Source organism: Bactrocera dorsalis, chromosome 3, assembly GCF_023373825.1.
Source record: "Bactrocera dorsalis isolate Fly_Bdor chromosome 3, ASM2337382v1, whole genome shotgun sequence".
In the NCBI taxonomy this organism is placed as follows: domain Eukaryota; kingdom Metazoa; phylum Arthropoda; class Insecta; order Diptera; family Tephritidae; genus Bactrocera; species Bactrocera dorsalis.
Window position 1 is genome coordinate 7,768,817 of NC_064305.1, and position 23,851 is coordinate 7,792,667.

The following is a 23,851-nucleotide window of genomic DNA, read 5'->3' on the forward strand; positions in this document are numbered from 1 at the left end:
ATAGACTCTAGCTAGCTTACTTTGTGAGGTCCGTATCTCTGGATTGACAAATAAAATCAACACTGTTTAATTTAATTCAACAACTCTTTATTTCACAACTCGTCTACACTATAACAGTTTACTCTTAGCACTGATTGATTACGTTGGCGCTGCCACGGCTTATATAGCCACGCACTTCTCGCTGATGCCGACGTGTCCTTCTAGAATATCGCGTCTGGAAATTACCAGAACATACGGCTATACGGCGCCAGACGCAAGCAGACAGTCGCGGCGCCAGACTCAGCAATTGTTTACCTAGACAAGCAGACAGTGCGGCGCCAGATGTCTATTGTTTCGACGAGCAGACAGCCGTGGCGCCAGATGTCTACAACAAGACAAATGCTATTCCATATACCTACAGCTATTGTTCATAATCAGGGATGCATATAGTAATACAAATATAACTTAATACTACTTTTTGTAACACAACTTAATACTACTTTTGTAACACTATGTTTGCATAACTGAAGGCTCAGTACAGTAAACTTTATAAACAAAAAAAATATACAACCTTTCAGAAAAGGAATTTGGAAGGATATTGTAATTAAAAGCAGATTTAAAAAATTGTTTAGCAGATTACTATTTTCAGATATTTTTTTGAAGTTTTAGTAACTCCAATAATTTATATAACAAATTTATTTTGCAACTATGTATTTAGCACATTTTATCTAGCAATACAACTATGTATTTAGCACATTTTATCTAGCAATACAACTCTGCATTCAGCACATTTCACGTGAAAAGTGTTATGCACCTGTCACACGTTCAATATTTATTGTTATACAATATTTAGATAATGATTAATTTTAAATCTTTACAATGTTCTGTTTCGTCGCATAGTGAATTTATATAACAAATCTGCTAAACGTTCAGTGTGTATTGCGTTATTCACAAGCCGCGATACGGCTTTCAAAATATTTAACTTACTTGTGATATGGATCGCAAACCAGCAATATTATAAAAAGCTCGATAAATATTGCTACACTTTGTCGTGATTAATATATGTATGTATGTATATTGAACATGTGGCAGTCGTCTTATGTTTTCTCATTTCATTATTAATCGCCGATTATGAAAATAACTTTTGCAGATAAAATATTATTGAAGAATCGGTAAGCGGCGAAACGTACGGAATAATGCGAATTGAGTTATTAATTTATGATGTATGTACATATGTATGTATAATTTTAAATAATACAACTTTATTTCATACCAGTGGTTTGTTCTAATTATCAGTTGTCGCCAAAGCAGTAATGTCATCAGACAAGCCGGGAAAACATAAACAGACAGCACCAGAAAAGAGACGTACAAGTGGTCAGTTGGAATCAATTGCCAGACATTAGTTTTACACGGCATTGAGAGGCGACGAGGGAGAAGCCGCAATATGATGCGAATAGATCGTAAGACAAGTAAGGTGAGAAGACGCAGCTGTGCAGCTTGTAAAAAATTGCAGAGACACAAACCATCGACGCATCGTCCTCGAGTGACTCGTCGAGAGTTCGAGAAAATTCATTGGTTCTTCGAGCCGGACCACATAAGGCCACCTCCACACTATGCAATATAATATAGCGTACACTAATCCAACCGGCTGTACTATAAAATTTAATTTATTTCTTTCCTTACATAAAATCTAATATATTACGCGAGCTGAAGGTCTTTGCTACCATTGCTCCTATCTTACTACTAGCCTATAATTTTAATTATAAGTTAGTCATGTATAATAATAATAATAATAATAATACTTATAAGCTATGGATTGGTTGAATTGTCATAAATGTACTTGTAATGAGCTGTTGTAATAACTTTTGAATAAAATTTTCATCAAAACGGTCCAGTCCAGATTGTTTCAGGTTATTGAAAAAAGTTTGAAATTTTCGGATTAAAGACGTGTGTACAGTACAACGTCTGTCACGTCTGCTAGTACAATATATTTATAAATCGAAAAGCGAAATATTTATTGGGAGCATGTAAATAAGTATATATATATGTACATACATATATAAACATATATACATATTATTAAAAAGTTGTTTTTGTATGGAAATAATAAAATCGTTGTGTTTATGACATTTGTCCGGTCCTGGGAGATAAGAGCTTAAAAGGCTGTCCGTATTCCGGAATTTCACTTTATTTTTTATTGTGGCACATTAAATAAAAGCATGATAAATAAGTTCCTTCTGTGTGTTACAAACTGCGTGACAAACTTAATACGAATATACCTTGTTCAGGGTAAAAATATAATGTATGTATATTCTTCGGTTATTATAATGTTTATGACGATTCTATTAACTTTATCTGCATATGCATGTATGTTTGTGTGTTTGCATATACATACATATATGTATACTTATGTATGTTGTAACTTAATTATTACAGTGTCAGCAAAACAATCAATAATTTAAGAATCACAACAAAACACAAACAATGCTCCTAAAACTATGCAACGTATAGCTTAATCCACTATCGAAGCTGTTATTTGAATAACAAATTTACTCAAACCAAAGAACATCAAACCAGAAATGTTTTCTGGGACGTCCTCAAACACATGTGTTATTTTTCAAAGAAATGGGAGATTTCCGATTTGATTCTCTTATAAAGCGAGCGCATCTCAATCCAGAGATATAGACATACATACATATATGTCGGAGCGGTCATGCTTGTATTTTGTATGTCACTGTAAGTGCGTATGTTTGAGAGCAAATTTTTGTAGGTAACTGTATGTGCCACAGCCGAGTTTGAAGTAAGCGACGTAGGCATATATTACGGTACTATAGATTGTAATGGCGCAAATAAGCATAGTAGCAGGACCAGAGAAACTGTTACTGAGTGAGGTCTGATCGTGTTCTGCGAACAGAGTGAAGAAACTCAGGAACCGTTAGCTACTTGTAGAGCAATAAAGAGGTGCGTATATAATTAGGCGCAATGTCCTCGCAGAGTCAGTTCAAGAAGTGATCTTGATAGGATCAGAATTTGCTGTGCTCGTATAGTGAAGTGAAGTTATTGAGTAAAATGTAAAGTGTAAATGTGTGAAATGTGAAGTAAAGGGATATGGAGACATCTACAAGCAAATCTTCTACATGTGTATGTATGTATATTATTAGAAATGTTATTTGTGCAAAAAACATTTGTTGTTGTTGTTGTTGTTGTTGTAGCGGTCAGTCAGAGATAAGGTAATTTACAATATTTCTCTAAGCCGAGTTCACTGCGCCTGAGCGAATAAGAATTCCGGTCTGTTCCGGTAACGTAGACCCAACTGTCGTGAACGACGGAACATTTGTTTGCCGGTTTTCTCTGTTTCATTCCTATAAAATGGGGTTTTCCCTCCTACATAGTATGTAACTAATTAACTTAATACGCAATAATTAGCTTTCACATCAAAACGGAAAGCGAATAAACTTTTCAAATTCCAATAATACCAGGATGTACATACATACACGTGTGCAATATGCATTTTCGTAGAATTTAATCTTGTACGTATGTACTTGTTGCATTTGTTTTGTATGTAAATAAGTAAATATGTACATAAGTATGTATGTAAGTGTTAAGTATTCACAACAATTTGTATTATGATTCTGTTATTGCACAATTGATTTCACAAAAGCGTCGTTTTGCATACTGTGAAATTATCATAATCGAACATTAGCCGCTTATCACGAACAAAGCTCGGAACCTGTTTACCTGCTGCTCAGATAAATATTAGTAAATAAAGTTCATTTGGCGAGATGGCTTTTGATTCTTTCAGCGAATTCATTTTAGCACTGCAACGGACTTGTGCTGCGCTCCTCAAGTCGGTACGGTGAAAAAATCTGAAAGAGCAAATAAATCGCTTGTGCGCAGCTTCACTTTTCTCTCTTTTCGACATCTTCTCAAAGCTCTTTTTGTAAAAATAAATAGATTTTTCATTTCAATATCTTTTTAAATTTAAAATGTATTATCAAAAAAAAAAACCGCAAATCGCTGTCTGATATAATAACCAATACATAACCATTTTATAACCAAAACTTTTATTTTGTTTCAATATGAGTGGTGTCTATTATACCATTTACATACATACATAAGTAGATAAAATAAATGTTGAATTTAATTATATTGCGAAATAAACAATATGTTATCTTACACACACACACATGCATGTGTACATAAGTTTGCACGTAATTACTTCCGTGTAAAAAATTGTGGGGTAAACTTGTAAGAGAGTACATACGGATTATTCCCTACACTGTACAATTGGCAAATTAGTTTCCAATATACATACGTATATATGTATGTATGTATGCCTTTAGCTGGAATTAGTCTTTTCTAATTTCAAAGGAATATGATTAGATTATAAATGTAAACTGTAAAAACTAATTGACGCGGTTATATCCATTTGTTGATTTCAAAACATCGATTTTTTGGTTTGCTTGTATATCGAATGTACATACATACATATATATATATTATTCATTAGTATATGTACATATGTATATGTATTTGAAAACCATTCGGCAAATATTTTCGAAGATATGCGCATATTTGTAAGATTCAGAGGAAAACGGTTATCTAAACTTCAACGCTGTTTTCCGAGTCGGCGAGAAAAATTTCTCCGAAACGCTTGCACCGAACGACTTACAATTTTTTCACGATCTTCTTTGTTATACTTATTAGGTATGGTAATGATCGAAATCATAAGATTTTAACTAATAACATAAGTTTTAAAGTCACAACAAGTTTAATTTTTTAAAAAATTCGAATTTTTTTGGGAATGGTGGCTGTTAAAACCAAAAAACAAAATTTCGACTAGTCCTTCTAGCACTACCGTCAGGATTCCTCGAAGCATTAGTTCCCTTACAGAGAAGTATAAGGTAATGATTTTATTTATTTTTGATAATTTTAAGCAGAAAAATATTTGCCACTGTCAGACAATCCCTCTCGGCGGTCTTTTGAAGTTCGGCTGCGTGATCCAAGGAATCAAAGATTTTCAAAATAAACAAGAAAAAACGTTAACTTCGGTTGCACCGAAGCTAAATACCCTTCACAGGTGCATTTCTGATAGAAACTATCTGTTCAGTTTGTATGGCAGCTATATGCTATAGTAATTCGATCTGAACAATTTCTTCGGAAATTACATAGTTGCCTTCGAAAATAATCTATACCAAATTTCGTGAATATATCTTGGTAAATGTGAAAGTTTTTCATACAAGAACTTGATTCCGATCGTTCAGTTTGTATGACAGCTCTGTGCTATAATTAACCGATCTGAACAATTTCTTCGGAGATTATATTGTTACCTTGATTCCGATCGTTCAGTTTATACGGCAGCTATATGTTATAGTGGTCCGATATCGGCCGTTCCGACAAATGAGTAGCTTCTTGAAGAGAAAATGACGTTTGCAAAATTTCAAAAGGATATCTTAAAAACTGAGGGACTAGTTCGTATATGTATATACAGACAGATAGACGGACGGACGGACGGACAGACAGACGGACAGACAGACGGACATGGCTAAATCGACTCAGCTTAATATACTGATCATTTATATATATACTTTATAGGGTCTCCGACGATTCCTTCTGGGTGTTACAAACATTGTGACAAACTTAATACACCCTGTTCAGGGTATAAAAATATGGCAGTACAAAAAGGTCTTTTCGTACTGCTAATCCAGCTTCAACTTATTTTTATTATACATATTTATACTAATAAATAAATAAACAAATAAGTACCATTTTGGTCGACCAAACGGAAAAGGATACTCTCTGAATTTCTATTGCATATCTCACACATTGACCGATATTTTCGAACAAAAGTCAACTATGTATATGTATGTAGGTACTGTGGTCCACTTATTCGGTACCTACATATGTAGGTTCTTGAACAGTTTTGGTTGGATTTGAACAATTTTTTTCATAAGATGGTATACACTGAAGACACCTTTCGTTAAAAGTTTAAGCCCGTTATATTGACTACTTCTTCATTTGTGTACTGGAAACTAAACGAATCAAGTGCAATTTAAAATTGTGCTATATGGGAAGTAGGTATGAGATTTCTCCACCAAGTTTCATTAAGATATCTAAGTTTTTACTCAAGTCACAGCTTACACGGACGGACAGACAGACAGTCAATCGGATTTCAACTTTTCTCATCATACTGATCATTTATACATATGTATATATGTATGTGTGTATATAACCCTATATCTTTCTCGATTAGTTTTAAGTGATACTGACAACCGTTAGGTGAACAAAACTATAATACTCTGTAGCAACTGGTTGAAAGTGTATAAAAATCACACAGTTACACATACACACATTTAACACTACTAAACTGCGTACAATAATCATTCAATGGAGGTTCTTTTATTTCTCTCATTGCGGTAGACAGCATGCCGAGTGCTGCATCTGCATTTACACCTACATACATATAGTTTACCATATATTTGTTTGGAAATCAGACGCCCAATGCCGCCAATTTGCGAAAACGGTGAGCAAACGGTGAGCAAACGACCTCACTTTGATATGTCGAGAACAGGAGACGCTAATCGATGATTGCAGAGAAAAAAATGAGAGGATTAACGAGAATTGAAAAATGAACGCATGCAGATAAACGAATGAGAAAAATGCATGTTTAGCCAGAAGCTCCATGTAATACACTATAACGCTCTGAACACATAGAAAGCGACACGACATGGCAGCACGACAGTGAACTGAAAATGGCGTTGTGAATCCTACTACATGAACATTTGTAAGAAGGCAACGACATAACAATAGACGGCATGTACACAAGACAACACAGCTGTTCATTTTGCACGTACACAATTTCGTTGTGGCCATACTAATACCTTTCACCTCAAAGAAATTTTAATACTTTGTTCAAAGGGAAATATAAGAATATTTTGAAGTTAGCGCGAACGGCAACTGACGGCCTGCTGTCGTGTAGTCGTTAAGCTGTCCAAATAACTGTGTACATAAGCACGTGTGTATTTGAATATTTGACAGATGTTGCTTGCAGTCTGTCGCTTGCAGTCTGTCGCGCTCTATGTGTTCAGCACCTAAGTTATAAGAATAGTGGCGCACTCTCGTACGAAAGAAATACTTTTGAACATTTCAAAAGTTCAAAGTTTCAAATTTTGAAACTTGCTATGTAAGTAAAGCCATTAATGAGCATGAATGAAACACGAATGCAGTATTTTTCAATAATTGTTACATTTAGGTTATATGAACTCAACGAAGACGCTCGTGGATAGCCTCCATATATGTATGTATGTACTTACTTATGTACAACACGAGTATGTCTAACCACAATTTACGCTGACTTTTATACTAATTCATACTGTGAACCTAATAACGGGTGATTTTTTTGAGGTTAGGATTTTCATGCATTAGTATTTGACAGATCACGTGGGATTTCAGACATGGTGTCAAAGAGAAAGATGCTCAGTATGCTTTGACATTTCATCATGAATAGACTTACTAACGAGCAACGCTTGCAAATCATTGAATTTTATTACCAAAATCAGTGTTCGGTTCGAAATGTGTTTCGCGCGCGTGTTTTGTTCAGCGATGAGGCTCATTTCTGGTTGAATGGCTACGTAAATAAGCAAAATTGCCGCATTTGGGGTGAAGAGCAACCAGAAGCCGTTCAAGAACTGCCCATGCATCCCGAAAAATGCACTGTTTGGTGTGGTTTGTACGCTGGTGGAATCATTGGACCGTATTTTTTCAAAGATGCTGTTGGACGCAACGTTACGGTGAATGGCGATCGCTATCGTTCGATGCTAACAAACTTTTTGTTGCCAAAAATGGAAGAACTGAACTTGGTTGACATGTGGTTTCAACAAGATGGCGCTACATGCCACACAGCTCGCGATTCTATGGCCATTTTGAGGGAAAACTTCGGACAACAATTCATCTCAAGAAATGGACCCGTAAGTTGGCCACCAAGATCATGCGATTTAACGCCTTTAGACTATTTTTTGTGGGGCTACGTCAAGTCTAAAGTCTACAGAAATAAGCCAGCAACTATTCCAGCTTTGGAAGACAACATTTCCGAAGAAATTCGGGCTATTCCGGCCGAAATGCTCGAAAAAGTTGCCCAAAATTGGACTTTCCGAATGGACCACCTAAGACGCAGCCGCGGTCAACATTTAAATAAAATTATCTTCAAAAAGTAAATGTCATGAACCAATCTAACGTTTCAAATAAAGAACCGATGAGATTTTGCAAATTTTATGCGTTTTTTTTTTTAAAAAAGTTATCAAGCTCTTAAAAAATCACCCTTTAGAACCAACAATTTTCAAATCCTCTTGGATATTTACTAGCAAAGATTTCGTTCACCAAAACAATTTTAAAAGTTTGTTTACATTCAAAAAAGTACAGCTATGAAATTTCTTCAACATTATATTAAGCTTAGCGTTCATTAAGCGTTCTTTCCTTCACTTAAAAAGCTTTAAATTACTTCTTTTTGTTTTCCGTTCCATTTCTAGAGAGATGGAGAGAGCAAGAATGACCAGAAAGAGCAGCATTTGCAAGCGCCACTAGCAGCTTCTTTTGCTGGCAACGCATCGTACGTGTTTTGTTTATAAGGGAATATCGACGGAATTTCTCAACAGTTGCAACAGTTGTCAGGCGCAGTGAATATTAATTGTATAGTACTCCAACCTCTAGTGAAATCCACAAAAATTAATTAAATAAAATAATAAGTGTAAAATATTGTGAAAATGGTGGTAGAAAAGTTCTGTTGCTTTCGCTTGGAATCCACAGCGAAATTCTTCGGCTGGTTGGGTGTCATTGGCACTGTCCTTCTGACTATCATTTCGATAGTTGGCATAGTTAATGCACATGAATTATCCGCAGCATTACAGAAACAAGGCTTGAAAATAAGTGAAGGCGGTGAGTGGAAATAGCATAGTATAAAGTATAAGTAGATATGAATGTATAACAATGTGATAGAACTTACCAATTAGGTAATTTGTTAGAACTAGTAACATGCTGCTTACATATGAATGTGTGTGGCGGAGCCTTGGACATGTGTTATTTTAATGCGAATAATTTATGGATCAAGTGGCATATGTCAAAATATTAGACGAAGTTATCTTACTTATATAAATATAATATACATATTATTTATATAAAAAACGCATATGGTTATACGAACAAGAATGTGATCCTAAACATCTCAACATTTGCGCAAAGAAGTGGTTGTAGAGTCAACGGAATTGACGTTAAGCCGCAATATGCGCAATTTGCTTACCACAACTTCACAAAAAACCTCAGTACCGATATGAAAGAAGTATTTCGTACGAAAACCAATCAAAAAAACCAAAGCTATTGTATGAATTATGATTTATTTTAAATTGAAATGAATTTTAAGCAGAAAAATCGTCTGTACACTTTTACATACTTATGTACATAGTAGTCTAGCTGGATATTGCCTGAGAAAGCAATGGAATAAAAAAAAAAATCAAAATGAGCCGATTATTAAAGTTGATTAATTTCTGAAAATCTACATTATTTGCATTTATTTATCACATAAAATGCATCTACAAAAACAAAAATCCGCGAAAAAACACGTTTTTTCAGACTTGCTAATGTATACAACCTCTTAAATGTAACGTCTATTTGGTACTGTTTCAAAAAAGCCGTTAGGCGCAAAAAAATTTTTCAGAAAGTATAAGGACGTACCTTAAATATTATATAAAACATACATACATACTACATTTTATTTTTTACGAATCACTAACTCATGTTACAGAATTTTCAGCTTCCGCTGTAACATATAACCAATATATAACCATTCTATAACCAAAAGTTGCTATTATATCGATTTTCCTTTGCCTGTGAGCTTACAAAAAGTGGTGTTACTTTATTTTGAATTTTAGGTGACGATATATGTATTTTATTTAAAATTTTATATTTCATAATTTTTATATGCAATCATTTGTTTAATTTCAGATATTCAACTATTCCTCTATATCTATATAGTCTTAGTTCTCATCAGTGGTGCCGCAAGCATTTGCCTGATTTTGGGTACAGTCCAGGTTTGTATTCAGATTTACTATAGACTACTTGCATGTACAGAGTAATACATGCATACATACATACATATATAGAATATTTATACTTATACCTTGTCAACACAAGTGAGCTTTCTTATATTGCGAACATTGATTGAACATTGATTCTTCGAAAGCATGTTTGGGACGAAATGCTGCAACCACAGCATTATCAAGTCAAGTATGAGTGTTCTGTACCACATACATACATACATACATATGTATACATGTACTTACATGCATACATAAATATGAACGCGTAGTTTTGCTTATGTCTGATTGAAATTTACTGCGATAGGACTAAATAAGCATTTCAAAATAAATATGCAAATGTTAATCGCTTCAAAGATTCTTAGCAATTTCACAACGACGCATTTGCGAATGGATCGAATTTTGTTTGAAAAAACCAGGCACATAATCAGTGTTTACATTGAAGTTGATATCTGAAATGCATACGTTAGTTTACGTCACTGTAAAACACAGCGTAAGGCAAGTCTGTGACTTATAGCGGCCATACACAGGCACACTTGTGCGTTCGATCTGTGTGAATTCGTTTGCCCATACACGACACACAAATCCATTTTGCGTTCGTTCTTCACACAGTTAACATGTGCGACAGGCAAGCGGAACATTTCTTCGAATTTATTTCTAATGTAGCACTTTTATCTATTTCTTTGTATTTCGTTAATAAGTTATTCCAACTTTTATTTTTCTCAATTTTATTTTTATATTTATCACTTTTCGTTTGCCAAATTGCCAATTAATTTTTTATAAGATCAATAAATTCAGATGCGAAATCTTTATTAAGGGGAGAACCTGCTTTAGAAGCTTCAAACAATCGCTTAAATCTCTTTAAAAATTATCTAACAACAAACAAAGTTATAGATTGGAACTCGAAATATTGTCGAAGCTAGAAGGGAAATAGTGTCCGAACGTCAGACAGATTCATACAAGTATATGAGCGCTTGGGCAAAAAGCGAAAAGCGCGGTTTCTCGGTTTTTTATTTTTACGATTATTTTAATTGGCGGGCAAAGTTGGAATTGGGCAAAGTTTATTATCTTTGGCATAAAATTGTCTTCTATTTAAACTAAAAAAAAACTAGGAAAAGTCAAGTTTGAACATATTTTTAAACAAAATAAAGTAAATTTTTTTTGGAATTCTCTTAGTTTAACTAGAAGATAAGTTATTAAAAAACATGAATCTCTTTGAATTTTTTTTTCCTGATAAATGCATATGCAAGATGCATCGGGTGATTGCTTCCTAAAGGCAGAATATCAAAGATTTCGTATTCAAAAAATTTGTGAAAGATGTTCAAATATATGACTATAAAGCCTAGAAATTTCGCTTGAATCAATTATTTCTTTCCCTCCCAAAAAAATCCTCAAAAAAATCGATTTTTTGAAGCCTCTAAAGCAGTCTCTCCCCTTAACACTTGCAATTGTCCGCGATCTTCACTGCTCGGCGACACGAGAGAAATGAGATTTTGTGCGCTCACAACGCCATACACGATAAACATGCTCGCGCACCGATCGTAAAAAATCAAACATTTTCGCGAACATGGATCGGTACGCGAACAAGCCCATACACGAGTAAACCGCATGTTTACACATACCGATCGAACGCACAAGTGTGCCTGTGTATGGCCGCTATTACGAAGCTCATATTAACGACGACAATTGCGTTGTTTATTATTTGAAATCACAGTCAGGATGTGGTTATTTTCGTTATATGTACTATGTATGTATGATTCAACATGAATTTTATTTTGAGCAATATTTTTATTTGAAGGCGTGTGAAATCCATAGTTTATGGCATGATTTGGTTACGATTTCATTCGTTTGGGAATTATAACCTTTTAAGGGAACGAACTTTTGTTATTGTGAAAAAAGGATAAACAAGAATTTCGCGTGTTGTTGATAACATGTTGCTTTTTGAAAGGCAAAAACACAGTTGAAGCAAAAACTTGGCTTAATGACGAGTTTCCGGAGACTACCCCGGATTATCAATCATCAAGAATTGGTATGCTAAGTTTAGATATGGTGCAATGAGCACCGAAAACGGTGAACGCAATGGACTCCCGAGGTTGCGACGACGTTGTTAACGACGAAAACATGAAAATCATCTCCAAAGTAGTTTTGGATGACCGTAAATTAAAATTTTTCGAGATAGCATGCACTCTAAAGATATAAACTGAACGTGTACATCGTGTAATTTACGAATATTTGGGTATGAGAAAGCTCTGTGCAAAGTGGGTTCCGCGCGAGCACACTTTTGACCAAAAACAATGGCGAGTTGATGTTTCGGAGCAGTATTTGGAGATGGTTAAGCATAATAAAACCGAGTTTTTGCTTCGTTCCGAGTGGACTGCACACGATGCTCCCGACCCAAAGCGTGGAATGCATTTTCGGATTTGTATTGACCACATTGAAAAAGGAAACACTATCAGCAACGACTGTTTGATAGCGTTATTGCACCGTTTGTAGAATGAAATCGCCGAAATATGGCCGTGATAACGATAACGATGGCAAAAAGCTTTGAATTTGGCTTGGAATTGCCTCCGCATCTATCGCATTCTCCAGAACTGGCCTCCAGCGTCTGGGTTGTGCACGCTGTTTTATCATATCAATCCGAGTCAAATTTGAACTAAAGGAATAACCTTTGTTTAGTCCGACTTCTAAGGTTCTGTTGTGATCTACGTTTTATTATTTTCTATTTCTATAATTTATTATTTTATTTTATTTTTTTAATTGTTGATTTAATGCCATAATTATTCCATTACTTATTAAAACTTTATTAACAAATTTAGTTCTATTTTTAGTAAACCTTTATTAAATTTTTGTATTGCAATACTAAAATTTCTTCTGCCACTATTTACAGAAACGTCACAATTTGGTTTTGGTTTGGTTGATCGCTAATGCCGTGGGAATAGTGTTTTCGATTATTTTCATGTTCCTCTTTAGTTCTTATAGCAGTCTTATAGGCCTCGGTGAGTTGACACATATAATGCATATAGGCAATTGAATTTCGTGTAATTATTTTATTAACTTTTTTTCTCATAGCATTGAATATTTATCTTTGGATTGCGATGTTCTCGCTTTATAAGAGAATAAAATCGGAAAGACAAACGGGCTTTTCACGTCCAGCTGAGTTTATGCCCAAACAAATGGCCTAACTTAAAAGGAAATGCTGGTTTTTTTATAACAAATAAAAATTTTATATTGATGTTCACATATTATATACATACATACAAATTTTGTGTATTTACAAGTCGATAAAAATAAAAACAAATCAATTATTTTCTATTACTTTTGCTTTTCATTACTGAAAAGATAATATCGTCATTATATCGGAAATTATATGTAAGTATGTATATGTAGACAGTTATATAATTACAATGTTTTTAATGAAATTTCATATAAAATTCCTAATCATTTGGTATATCCACCTACAGATCTATACAGCTACATACAAGTTACTTAAGTATTCATTAGAATTATTAAGCCAATCAATGGCCATCATTTCGTAAACCGGTCATGAATATCATGCGCAAACAATTACTTGCTAATTAAAAAAAAATTAATTAATCGCACAAATATTTTCTGCTTACTTTTTTTATTTTATTTTTTTTTTTGAAGATCACAATGCAAATACTTATGTATGTACATATGTATGTTGTATAATGACAACGCCCATTTCTTTGCAAAATAACACATGTGCCTGAGAACGTACATTGATCTTTTGATGCTGACTATATATAGTAAGTATACATACATACATATATATTTTTGCATGCCCGAAAACGTCAGCAAATAATCAATAAACGCTTTCTTTTGAAGCCGGCAAAACAGAATGCAAGTCTTATTCCTTTATTTACATTAATACAGCGCAAGAGTTGTGGGCTTCTACGAGTATCTTTGAAAATTAACTTGTTTCTTATAACAAACAAGTTTTGCTTTTTTTTGTTTTTTGTTGCTTTATGAAAACAATAAAAAAAATCCAGTCGATTCCAAGAAAAAATTGCAATGAAGATTAAAATGCTGTTTAACAATAAAACAAGTAAAAAAAGATAATAATAATGCGTCTGGATGTGTGCAATATTTATACGCTCGCAACATGTTGCACAGAGTATACTGATTTTCGCTCTTTTAATTTTTCAATAACATAAACATGCATACATATGTATGTACATACATACACTGAAACATATGAAGAAGCATTTCTTCACTAAAGAGAGCAGCGCAGTACAATTGCGCATGCGCCAGAGGACTTGATAGCGCAAGTGCTGTCAAACTATAATATATAAACCAGCTGTTTATAGTTTGTTCGATCCGCCACTTTCTAACGCTTGGCGTATAGAATACAGCTAATATAACAACATCGCGCCTTAAAATATGTTATATTTAAAAATTTAAATATTTTACATAAACCAGAATACAGTTGGAACGTTTAAAACAGTAAATGAAATACTTAGTCGAAGTATAATTATGGCGTACACTTAAGGTATAGTTGAAAAAAAGGGCTGTATAATATATATTTCGATACCATGTTCGTAGTATGATTTGTCCTTTGATTCAAAAGAGGTCACAGTTTTGGCGATCACCTCTTCATTCGACGAAAATTTCTGCACAGCGAGCGTTCTTTTGAGTTCTGAGAACACGAAATAGTCGCGCCATCGTCTCCACTGACTTGTGACACGGTGCATTGTCTTGATGAAACAGCACGTTCTTTTTCTACAAATGCTGCCGTGCCGTGTGCTGGTTTTCCTAGGAGAGTCTCCGGAAGCTCGTCATCAAGCCAAAAAAGTAATGTTTTATCAACATGCGAAATTCCTTTTTTTACCATTTTTTCACAATAAAGTTGCTTCACTAAAAATGATATACTAAATATCACGAACTAAAGATCCGACAGCTATCAAATTTATACTCGTACATGCCCGTTTTGAAGGTTAGGGCTAATTAAAAATCGTATGAATTTAATTCTAGTAGCGCCATCTACATATGTTTTAGGCGCCGGAAAATTTTCAATTGACTTGTAATCGAGAACATATGTTTTTAATTATACCTGAAACAAGGTATATAAAGTTTACCACGAAGCTTGTAATATCCAGAAGGAAACATCGGACACCGTATAATATGTATGCATATGTTGAGTCGATTTAGCCATGTTTCTCAGTTTTTGAGATATCAATGAAATTTCGTACACATCCTTTTCGCTCGAAGAAGCTGCTCATTCGACGGAACAGTCGATATCGGACCATAGCTAAAATAGAAACTGTCCAACCTACTTGAGTATTTGTTTGGAATTATTTTTATTTGTCAAGGTTATTATAATTTCGTTAAAAATAATTTCATAAATAAATAATTGATTGTATGTATTTTCAAAGGCAGCGCATTTTGCTCTCATGCTTTCATTTATGAGCAGAACTGCTTCTGGCATAAACATTGTTTTTTGTCTATCCTAAAAAGATATATCGCTCATTTGCTGCAAGACCGGCATAAGTCAAAAAAATCGATTTTCCAGAAAACGCGTTTAAAGTTTTCAACTGACTACAACCTTACACGGTGACTCCAACCTTACACCTCTTCTCAAGCGGAGCATATAAGAGGTATTCATAAGAATTTTTCACTCAACATGAAGTATGATATAACGAACAATTCTGCAGCATTAACTCAAAAATCACGTTTTTTGATTTATGCCGGTCTTGCAGCAAATGAGCGATATGTAAATAAAAACACTTCTTCACTCAAACGCTCACCGAACATCTGTTGGTGGAATACAGGTGGTCAATGGAACACGCTAATACACACTTACATACTTATATACATATATGTATGTATACCAAATTATACTTTATTTTTTTTTACTAATAGGAAAGGCAGATCCTTCAATCACGCTCTCGGCATATTCTGATTAATGACTTTTTCGCGAAAAATCGGTATCTAATGTACATTATGGATGCTTCTCAAACATGAGTGTTAACTAAAAACTTTCTTACGCTTCTCTACGACTTGATTCATTTACCTTTGGAATAGAGAATATATGTATATCTAAATACATGCATACTTGTACAAATGTATAAGTATATAGAGAGAGATGAAGAAAGAGTACGAAAGGGGCACGTGTAGCATAAATTTTTCTATTTTTTTTCTATATTTACAATAGTTCGTAGTGGAACATCGGACACATTCCTCAACAGTCACAACAATTGGGGGAAACAGTGAATATTATTTTCAAATATTGCTACGTTTAGTGAAATTTAATTAAATTAGACAAATTTTTAGTGAATGTTCTTAAAAAAATACGAATTTTTCCAAAACGGTAAAAATGTTGACACAATTCTGTTGCTTGCGTTTGGAAACCACTGCAAAAATTATCGGTTGGTTGGGAAGCTTTGTAACTATCGTTGTAATTATCATTTGCGCAGAGTTGTTAAGAAATGCGCGTGCTCTTGTTGGAACTTTGACGAGAAGAGGCTATCATTTTGACGATCCGGAGGGCGCTGGAACTGGTGAGTGTTTGCGATTGAATATAAAAGTACTATTCTGACAAGCAATGATGAGTAACACATTTTTGTATTTAATTTTTTAGTACTGATTATAATACTTGCTGTCGGTATTGTTGTTCTTTTCATCAATGCATTTGCAAATGCTGGTTTGGTGTTCGGCACAATCAAGGTTGGTAACAGTAATATGTATGTACCATAAATTTATTTTTGTTGTGGATATGGTATTAAAGAGTGAATAATTGCTAGAAGTCATAATAGAAAAGATATGTACATATTTTAAATTATTTTTATTTTAATTAATTTTTTTACGAATTTTTTTTATTCGCAGAAACATCACAAGTTGATCCTGCCCTGGTTGATCATCACCGCTATAGGAACTGTGCTTAGCTTAGTGGCTCTAATTATTTATGGGTTTTATAGTACCATTTTCGGAGTTGGTAAGTGATATATGTGTGTTTAGTGTATATCAAATTTGACCCGGACTCCTCTGAAAAAATCACCTAATTTAATAAGAAAAATTATTGTCGACTTCCAAATAGGTCTGAGCTAATACGCGCAAAGGCCAATGATTAACCCGGTTTTTCACACACTTGTTATGAGCATCGGTCGATTTCATGCTATCAGGTTTTTTTTTGGGTTGTTCGATTTCGGTTCAATTTTGACACGCAATTTGCTAGATTGTTTGACAGTTTCGTTGTCATATTAATAAAACCATATCTCATCGCCAGCAATGATACGTTTGAGGAATGTGGCGTTCTGAACTGCGTTGTCAAGCCTCCCTTTGCGATTTCTACTCGACGTCAATTCAGCTTTTTTGACACTCTTCATAACCTATTTAATTAATCAAAATATGTTGAGTCGATCCATAACAGATGTTGAACCCGACTGCTATTTTTCGATTTTCGACGATTTTCAAACACAATTTTTTAACTTTTTCGATGTAATTGTCACTGACAGAGGTTGATGACCGATAAACATGAGGCAAGTTTTCGATGAATTCACAATGAATGCTTTGCGCCACTCAAATACCAGTGTACGTGATAATGTTGATTCCCCAAAACACTTCTGAGATATTTTCAACGATTCTGTAGCCGTGATTGTATTGGAAATACAAAAGTTCAGGCAAACTCATTGTTCAACTTTTTGGCCCACGCGCCGTAAACAAACAGCTGTCAAACTCACACTAATTGGCATATACGAAGTACATATGTAGTACATATATGTACATATGTATGTACATATGGAAACCAAATTTCACGCGAACATAAACGTTTTTAAACAAAACATTTATCTATTGGGTTTACGCGCACAGTATAAACGGACCAGTCCGGGTCAAATTTGATCATATGATTTCAACATAATTTTATATATTTTTCGTTTTGCAGTCTTTATTACATATCTCTGGATTGTCATGTATTCACTATACAGCAAAATCAAGACGGAAAACGAGCAACGTTCCTTTAAACGCGGTGCTAGATCTATTGCTAGGCAAATTGCGTAAAAAATATATTAAATATTGCATACACACTGTTTACATGTATAAATTTATATGCATATTTAGTTTTATACATGTAATAACAGTAATAATTAGCATTTACAAAAGGACTTTGCCTCATACAAATCTTCGCTGCCATTAATTAACCATTTTTTATACACTAGGGTGGCTAAAAAAAATTAAATATTACTTTTACTTATACTTATATTATCACAGAGATCTAAAGCAGTAAATTTTCTACAAATCTATGCGTTTTTAGAATTATAATATTTTATTTTTTTAACTATAAAATTCGTAAGATACAAAATTTGCCTTAAATTAATCAATTTTTAAACGTTAACACCTTTTAAACGGTTAGGTTTACGAAAACATTTTTTAAGACCTCTTTCAAAAAGCATTCAATTTCCTACAAGTTCTATGAAACAAAATATTTTTTCAAGTAGTTGGAAACAAGATATGAATCTTCCATCTAATAATAAGAAAAAAATAGAAAACTATAAGGCGAAGGAACTTCCCGTTACAATTAAGAGCTCATACCTGGAGAGGCTTTTTAGAAGTGTCTAAGAAGCTGCTTTTCAGAGTGCTTCAAGTGTTTAAGAACCTGTTTTTCAGAGTACCAGCAAAAAAAATATTAGTTTTTGGACCCACCTTAATATATACACTTACATATGTACATGTATATTTAGCTCGGAAGTTATTTATAATTTCTTAATGAATTTTCCAATGATTAGAGTATGTTATGCATTGCTTATAATTATCAATACAAGCGCCAACTAGTGTTGATTGTAACGCAAGCGAGTAATTAAACGTCGCGTGTTTGTATAAATATGTACTTAATTTTATACATATGTACATATGTATGTATGTATGTACTAATGATGTTTACTAAACTAAAAAAACAATAAAAATATTAGTCACAAAATATCTACATGTTGCTGTTTTTATTTATTTATCTCCAAATTGATGCGCACGATTTCATACTGTACATATGTATGTATGTATGTATTGGTATTTATATATGTACATATATAACATCGATATTGGTTTATAAATACTCGTTTGTGAGAATGTAGGCGTTGTTGACTTTTAATCTGATTTCTGTTTCTGTTGGTTTGTTATACCCTGAACAAAATATATTAAGTTTTGCACAAAATTTGTAACACTCGGAAGAAAACAACGAAGACTCTATAAAGTATACATACATATATTGGTTAGTCGAAAAAGTCTTTTCGTATTTCCGTATATCAAACTTCAACTTATTTTTTTATATTTATACTAATTAAGAAATACATTTGTACCATTTTGGCCGACCCCTTTTTGTCATTTTTCCTTCAGATACATTATTCCATCAGTATAAATCGAAATTTTTAAATTTCCAAAACGGAAGCGAGCGCACCGTTGTTGTGCTACACGAACTGGAACAGCATCGTCTCCGTAAACTTCACAAATTTCATTGGTGGCTTGCGTGGCATTCTTCCCTTTTTTATACATTAGCTTCACTTGTATGTATGTATGTATGTATGTATGTATGTATGTATGTATGTATGTATGTATGTTTGTAACTTTTTACTGAACACTGTAGGAAGGCGACAGTAAGTTTAAGCAGCTCACCAAAAAACTATATTTATTTATACAAAAATTTCAAAATAAAGCGAATTTCTTCACTATTTTCACGTATTTTTGAACAGTTGTAACTTTTTTTCAACTTCCCCGAATTTAATTTTATTTTGGCTAAATGAAGCTAAAAATCTCATCTTTCCAACACTATACGGTATGACGCAATGTGACTGGTAACATTGGAGATATATGACTGCAACAGCACCTATTGACAAAATACGAAAAGACTTTTTCGACTACTAATATTAAGTTTTGTAACACTCAGAAAGAACGAATGACGAAGACTACATACATATATAAAGTGTATGTATGTATATGTCTATAGGTATATATATTTATAAATGATGAGCGTGCCAAGCTATATAATATATCGTATATCGAAATCGCCGATATAGAACGATAATTGCATTACAAACTGACCGATTAAAAAAAATTCATTCCTTGTATGGAAATTTTATTATTTTTCAAAATATCTTCACGAAATTTATCACGGATTATTGTTCAAGGTAATGCCACAATCTCTGAAAATATTATTCAGATCAAAGCACTATAGCTTATACATAGCTGTCATAAAACTGACCGAACCAAATCGATATACTCGTAAAGATCTTTTCGTGCCGTTTTATGGCATAAGAAATGCACCTGTGTAGGGTATTATAGCTTCGCAGCCGAACTTAATGTTTTTTTTTTGTTTTTTTTTTGTTTTGTTTAAGTAAATAGTATGTAAACAACGAACTATTCCTATTTATATGCAAGCAGAACTCTGTTCCATAAAACACGCAGAGAAAACACAAATGTTGGCGGGCAAATACACAAATATGTAAATACATATACACTATGTATGTTGGTATGAATGTATGTTTGTGAATATTTTGTGAATTCAAATAATATTGTATTTGAGCTTTATCGCATGCAATTAAGATTGTATAAACCGACTGCTGCCATCGAACTGAAGTATTGCACGAAATCTATTGTTTTTTTGATAACCTTTTATTCCGGACAGTTGCATACTTTTTAATTATAAAATTAAATAATATTTACAATTTGCACAACAAGCGCAGTCTTGTCTACAATTAATTGTTTATTATGGATGCTTGCGATAGCTGCGGCTTGTACGAGCGCGTGTAGATATATGTACATACATACATATGTAAGTATGTATGTCTGTATATCGGTTCCACAGGGAGACGAAAATGTATGATTGAGCTGCACATGTGTTATAATAATTTCAATTTAGATGCTGGAGTTACCAAAAGTGTGGCAATCAGCGAATATGCACATTGGTCTTAGCCTTAGCGGTCACGAGCGTACGAACCGGCTGCTCTAGGTGGCTAAAGTGATTTTATTGAAATAGGCAAATAGTCAAATGCAGACTAACATAGCTCCCATAATGTGTGCAGGAGTGTGACAATGGACAAAAATGCACAAAAACAGTGATATGGCCAACAGGGAAGGAGAGCTAAGCACAAAATTTACGGCATGTGCCTTTTCTATTAGGAGAAAATGTAATTAAAAGAGCTTTATTTCCAAAATAACAAAGATCTCTTAGCCAACAACTGCGGTATGACGTCAGCTATAAAAGTATTTGACAAGATTTTATTATTTTCTTTATGGTATTTGTATCACGGAAGCTTCTTACTCGAGTTCCTTTTGATTTACTTGTATACTTACATACATTTGTATGCTTCTCTCGACACTGCGCGCAATAACGGACGGACGGTTAGATACACGGAAATCATAAATTCGATAAATACAAAACTATATCTTTCTCGATTAGTTCTAAGTGTTACAAACAAGCCGTTAGGTGAATGGATCTATTATACTTTGTGCAACATGTTGCAAGAGTAGGCGAAATTTCTCCATGGGAAAGCTCCCTGTCACTTTTATCTCACATGTACTACATGTATTTACTTATGCGTTTATTAGTTTTACTACAATCGAGTGCAATTTTTGAGGATGAGATCATAAGGCCCACTGCAGCAAAATGCATTATTATTAAGGTGACGGTGCTCGAAAGGTTTAATTAAATACGGCTGAAATGGTGGAACATTTTTTCTGCTGTCCTTTGGAGTGTGCTGCTAAGTTCTTCGGTTGGTTGGGTGGCATTTCATCAGTGCTTCTATGCATCTTCTGTGCTATCTGCCTGGGGAGAGTACATGAAATTATCGCCAGTGAATATTATCGTAAATATATTAGAGCTGAATACTCTGAGGAGGGTAAGCAGCGAAGTGTAAATATTAATATGATTTCAATAATAATAAATAATTAATTAACAATGTACATACATACATATGTATGTTGTTATTACATTTCAGCGCTCAGCATCATCATTGCTTTATATATGATCTTATGTATCACCTCAACGGTCACTCATATATGCTTGGTTGTCGGTACAATGAAGGTCTGTACCTACATACATACGATATACCATATACAAATACATACTTATGTATGTATGTATATTATATTTTTTACACGTTGCGAATTTTGATTTTTGATTGCTTCTTTGAATTTTTGCTAATCTATTTTGCTTTACGACGCATTTCGTTCTCTCGCTGTGAATTGCGGCGGGCAGATAAACCGGTTTCGGTATCTTGTTTGTTTTCTTGTGCATTTCGTAAACAATAATCGAGCCGTAAAAAGTGAATTTTTTTACTTATTTGTAAATAATATACATATGTATGTAAGTACAATATGTATGTATGTATAATTTTTTAATTCTCTCGAAACATAAAGACCGTTCTAGTTTGGCGAGAGCGAGTGAATGCTCAAAGCTTTTGTAGTATTGCACGTTTGTAAGTTTATATACAAATATGTTTTTCATTGCCATTTTTCTTATTGTACCTCAATAAATTTAATTTAATTCTTATTTTTAATTTTTGTTTTGTTTTTTATTCTTATATTTTTTTATTAAAAATAAAATACATACATATTTATAAGTATTAATTATTTAAGGTTTTTGTTTCAATTTCCGTATATTTAATTAATTTAGTATTTTTAATTTTGATTAAATTAAATTAATTTTAAATTAAAATTTTTTATTATTTTAATTTTTATTTATTTAAAATAAATTATTTTTATTTTTAATTACAAATAAATTATTTAAATTTTTTATTTTTTTTTTTACTTTAAATAAATTATTTTTAATTAAAAATAAATATACAGAATTAAATTAAATATATTGAAATTAAAACAAAAAAGGTTAAATAACTAATACTTATAAATATGTATTTTACTTTTAATAACAAATTGTATTATCTATTTTATTTTATTTTTTTTTTTATTTAAGTAAATTTAATTTAATTTTATTTTATTAAAAAATTTATTTACAGTTAAATTAAATTTAATTTGAAATCCACATGTTTAGAAAAAAAACCCGTTAGAAAATTTTTGAAAACTTATTGTATTATAATAAGTTTTCAAAAATTTTGGTTTTATATTCAATTTGTTAAATTTCAGAGAAAACAAAATTTATTGCTGCCGTGGACTATTGAGACCCTATTCAATATAGGGTTAACATTGCTATTATATCTTCGCGACGCTAAATTTTCTTGGATAAGTTTAATAGTTTTGCGTAAGTTACTTCTCAAACGCACTCTTTAACATGATCGTAATTTTTATATAATTTTCACAGTTCTTCATTTATATTTTTGGTATGCCATGGTGTCACTTTATGGGAAAATTAGAGAAGGAAATGAGGGGCGATCAAACCGCAATGTAAATGTATAGTTCGAAACGGGAGAAAATTAATTTTTGTGTCTTCGAAAATACATTCATGACTAAATATGTATAAAAATATATAATTGTTAATAAAAAATACGCTAGAGAGAATTCTAACACTGACTGGTACACTGAACTTTGTAAAGAATAGATATTGAAGTTATATGTGGTATAGCCAGCTTAACTTACCTGGTAATGCTGTCCATGTCCGTCAATAAATATATTTCATACCTTAAAGAGAAAGCCTAAATTACTTTGTAATTCAAGTCAACCGGAGCAAGTAATTGTTCGTGCCGCTTTGAAAGCAGTGAATTATGAACACTTAATTTTAATAACTATTTATAAATATACATATACATACATACGCCAGTAGATGTGGGTGACGGAAGTGTCCGAATTGAATATTCGTTTGAAATTAATTAAAAAACCTTCGCCTACGG

At 33.0% G+C, this 23,851-nt stretch overlaps 2 protein-coding genes and 2 long non-coding RNA genes across 4 annotated transcripts; all 4 read left to right on the forward strand.

Moving 5' to 3' along the window:
• The first annotated feature begins 1,056 nt into the window (after positions 1-1,056).
• LOC125777860 (uncharacterized) lies at positions 1,057-1,405 on the forward strand. The gene is made up of 2 exons (XR_007422429.1): positions 1,057-1,202; positions 1,276-1,405. It is a non-coding gene; the product is annotated as an uncharacterized LOC125777860 (long non-coding RNA).
• Positions 1,406-8,616: 7,211 nt separating this feature from the next.
• LOC105226894 (uncharacterized) lies at positions 8,617-13,379 on the forward strand. Its single transcript, XM_011206017.3, has 4 exons — positions 8,617-8,910; positions 9,973-10,058; positions 12,952-13,060; positions 13,134-13,379. Exons 1-4 carry the CDS (start codon positions 8,739-8,741, stop codon positions 13,244-13,246), a joined length of 480 nt encoding a protein of 159 aa, XP_011204319.2. The 5' UTR covers positions 8,617-8,738; the 3' UTR covers positions 13,247-13,379.
• Positions 13,380-15,930: 2,551 nt separating this feature from the next.
• On the forward strand, positions 15,931-18,943 carry LOC125775290 (uncharacterized). Its single transcript, XM_049453889.1, has 4 exons — positions 15,931-16,582; positions 16,663-16,748; positions 16,908-17,016; positions 17,965-18,943. The coding sequence occupies exons 1-4, from the start codon at positions 16,399-16,401 to the stop codon at positions 18,078-18,080; spliced, it is 495 nt and encodes a 164-aa protein (XP_049309846.1). The 5' UTR covers positions 15,931-16,398; the 3' UTR covers positions 18,081-18,943.
• A 1,935-nt stretch (positions 18,944-20,878) lies between these two features.
• Positions 20,879-23,528, forward strand: LOC105226897 (uncharacterized). Its single transcript, XR_007422430.1, has 4 exons — positions 20,879-21,907; positions 22,007-22,092; positions 23,151-23,265; positions 23,326-23,528. It is a non-coding gene; the product is annotated as an uncharacterized LOC105226897 (long non-coding RNA).
• The last annotated feature ends 323 nt before the right edge of the window (positions 23,529-23,851 follow it).

Excerpts from the sequence above, each read along its gene's own strand:
- LOC105226894 (XM_011206017.3), top strand. The coding sequence starts at position 8,739 with ATGGTGGTAGAAAAGTTCTGTTGCTTTCGCTTGGAATCCACAGCGAAA. Across the intron at positions 8,911-9,972 it reads CTTGAAAATAAGTGAAGGCG|ATATTCAACTATTCCTCTAT; the intron begins GTGAGTGGAAAT and ends GTTTAATTTCAG. Across the intron at positions 10,059-12,951 it reads TGATTTTGGGTACAGTCCAG|AAACGTCACAATTTGGTTTT; the intron begins GTTTGTATTCAG and ends CACTATTTACAG.
- LOC125775290 (XM_049453889.1), top strand. The coding sequence starts at position 16,399 with ATGTTGACACAATTCTGTTGCTTGCGTTTGGAAACCACTGCAAAAATT. Across the intron at positions 16,583-16,662 it reads TCCGGAGGGCGCTGGAACTG|TACTGATTATAATACTTGCT; the intron begins GTGAGTGTTTGC and ends TTAATTTTTTAG. Across the intron at positions 17,017-17,964 it reads TAGTACCATTTTCGGAGTTG|TCTTTATTACATATCTCTGG; the intron begins GTAAGTGATATA and ends TTCGTTTTGCAG.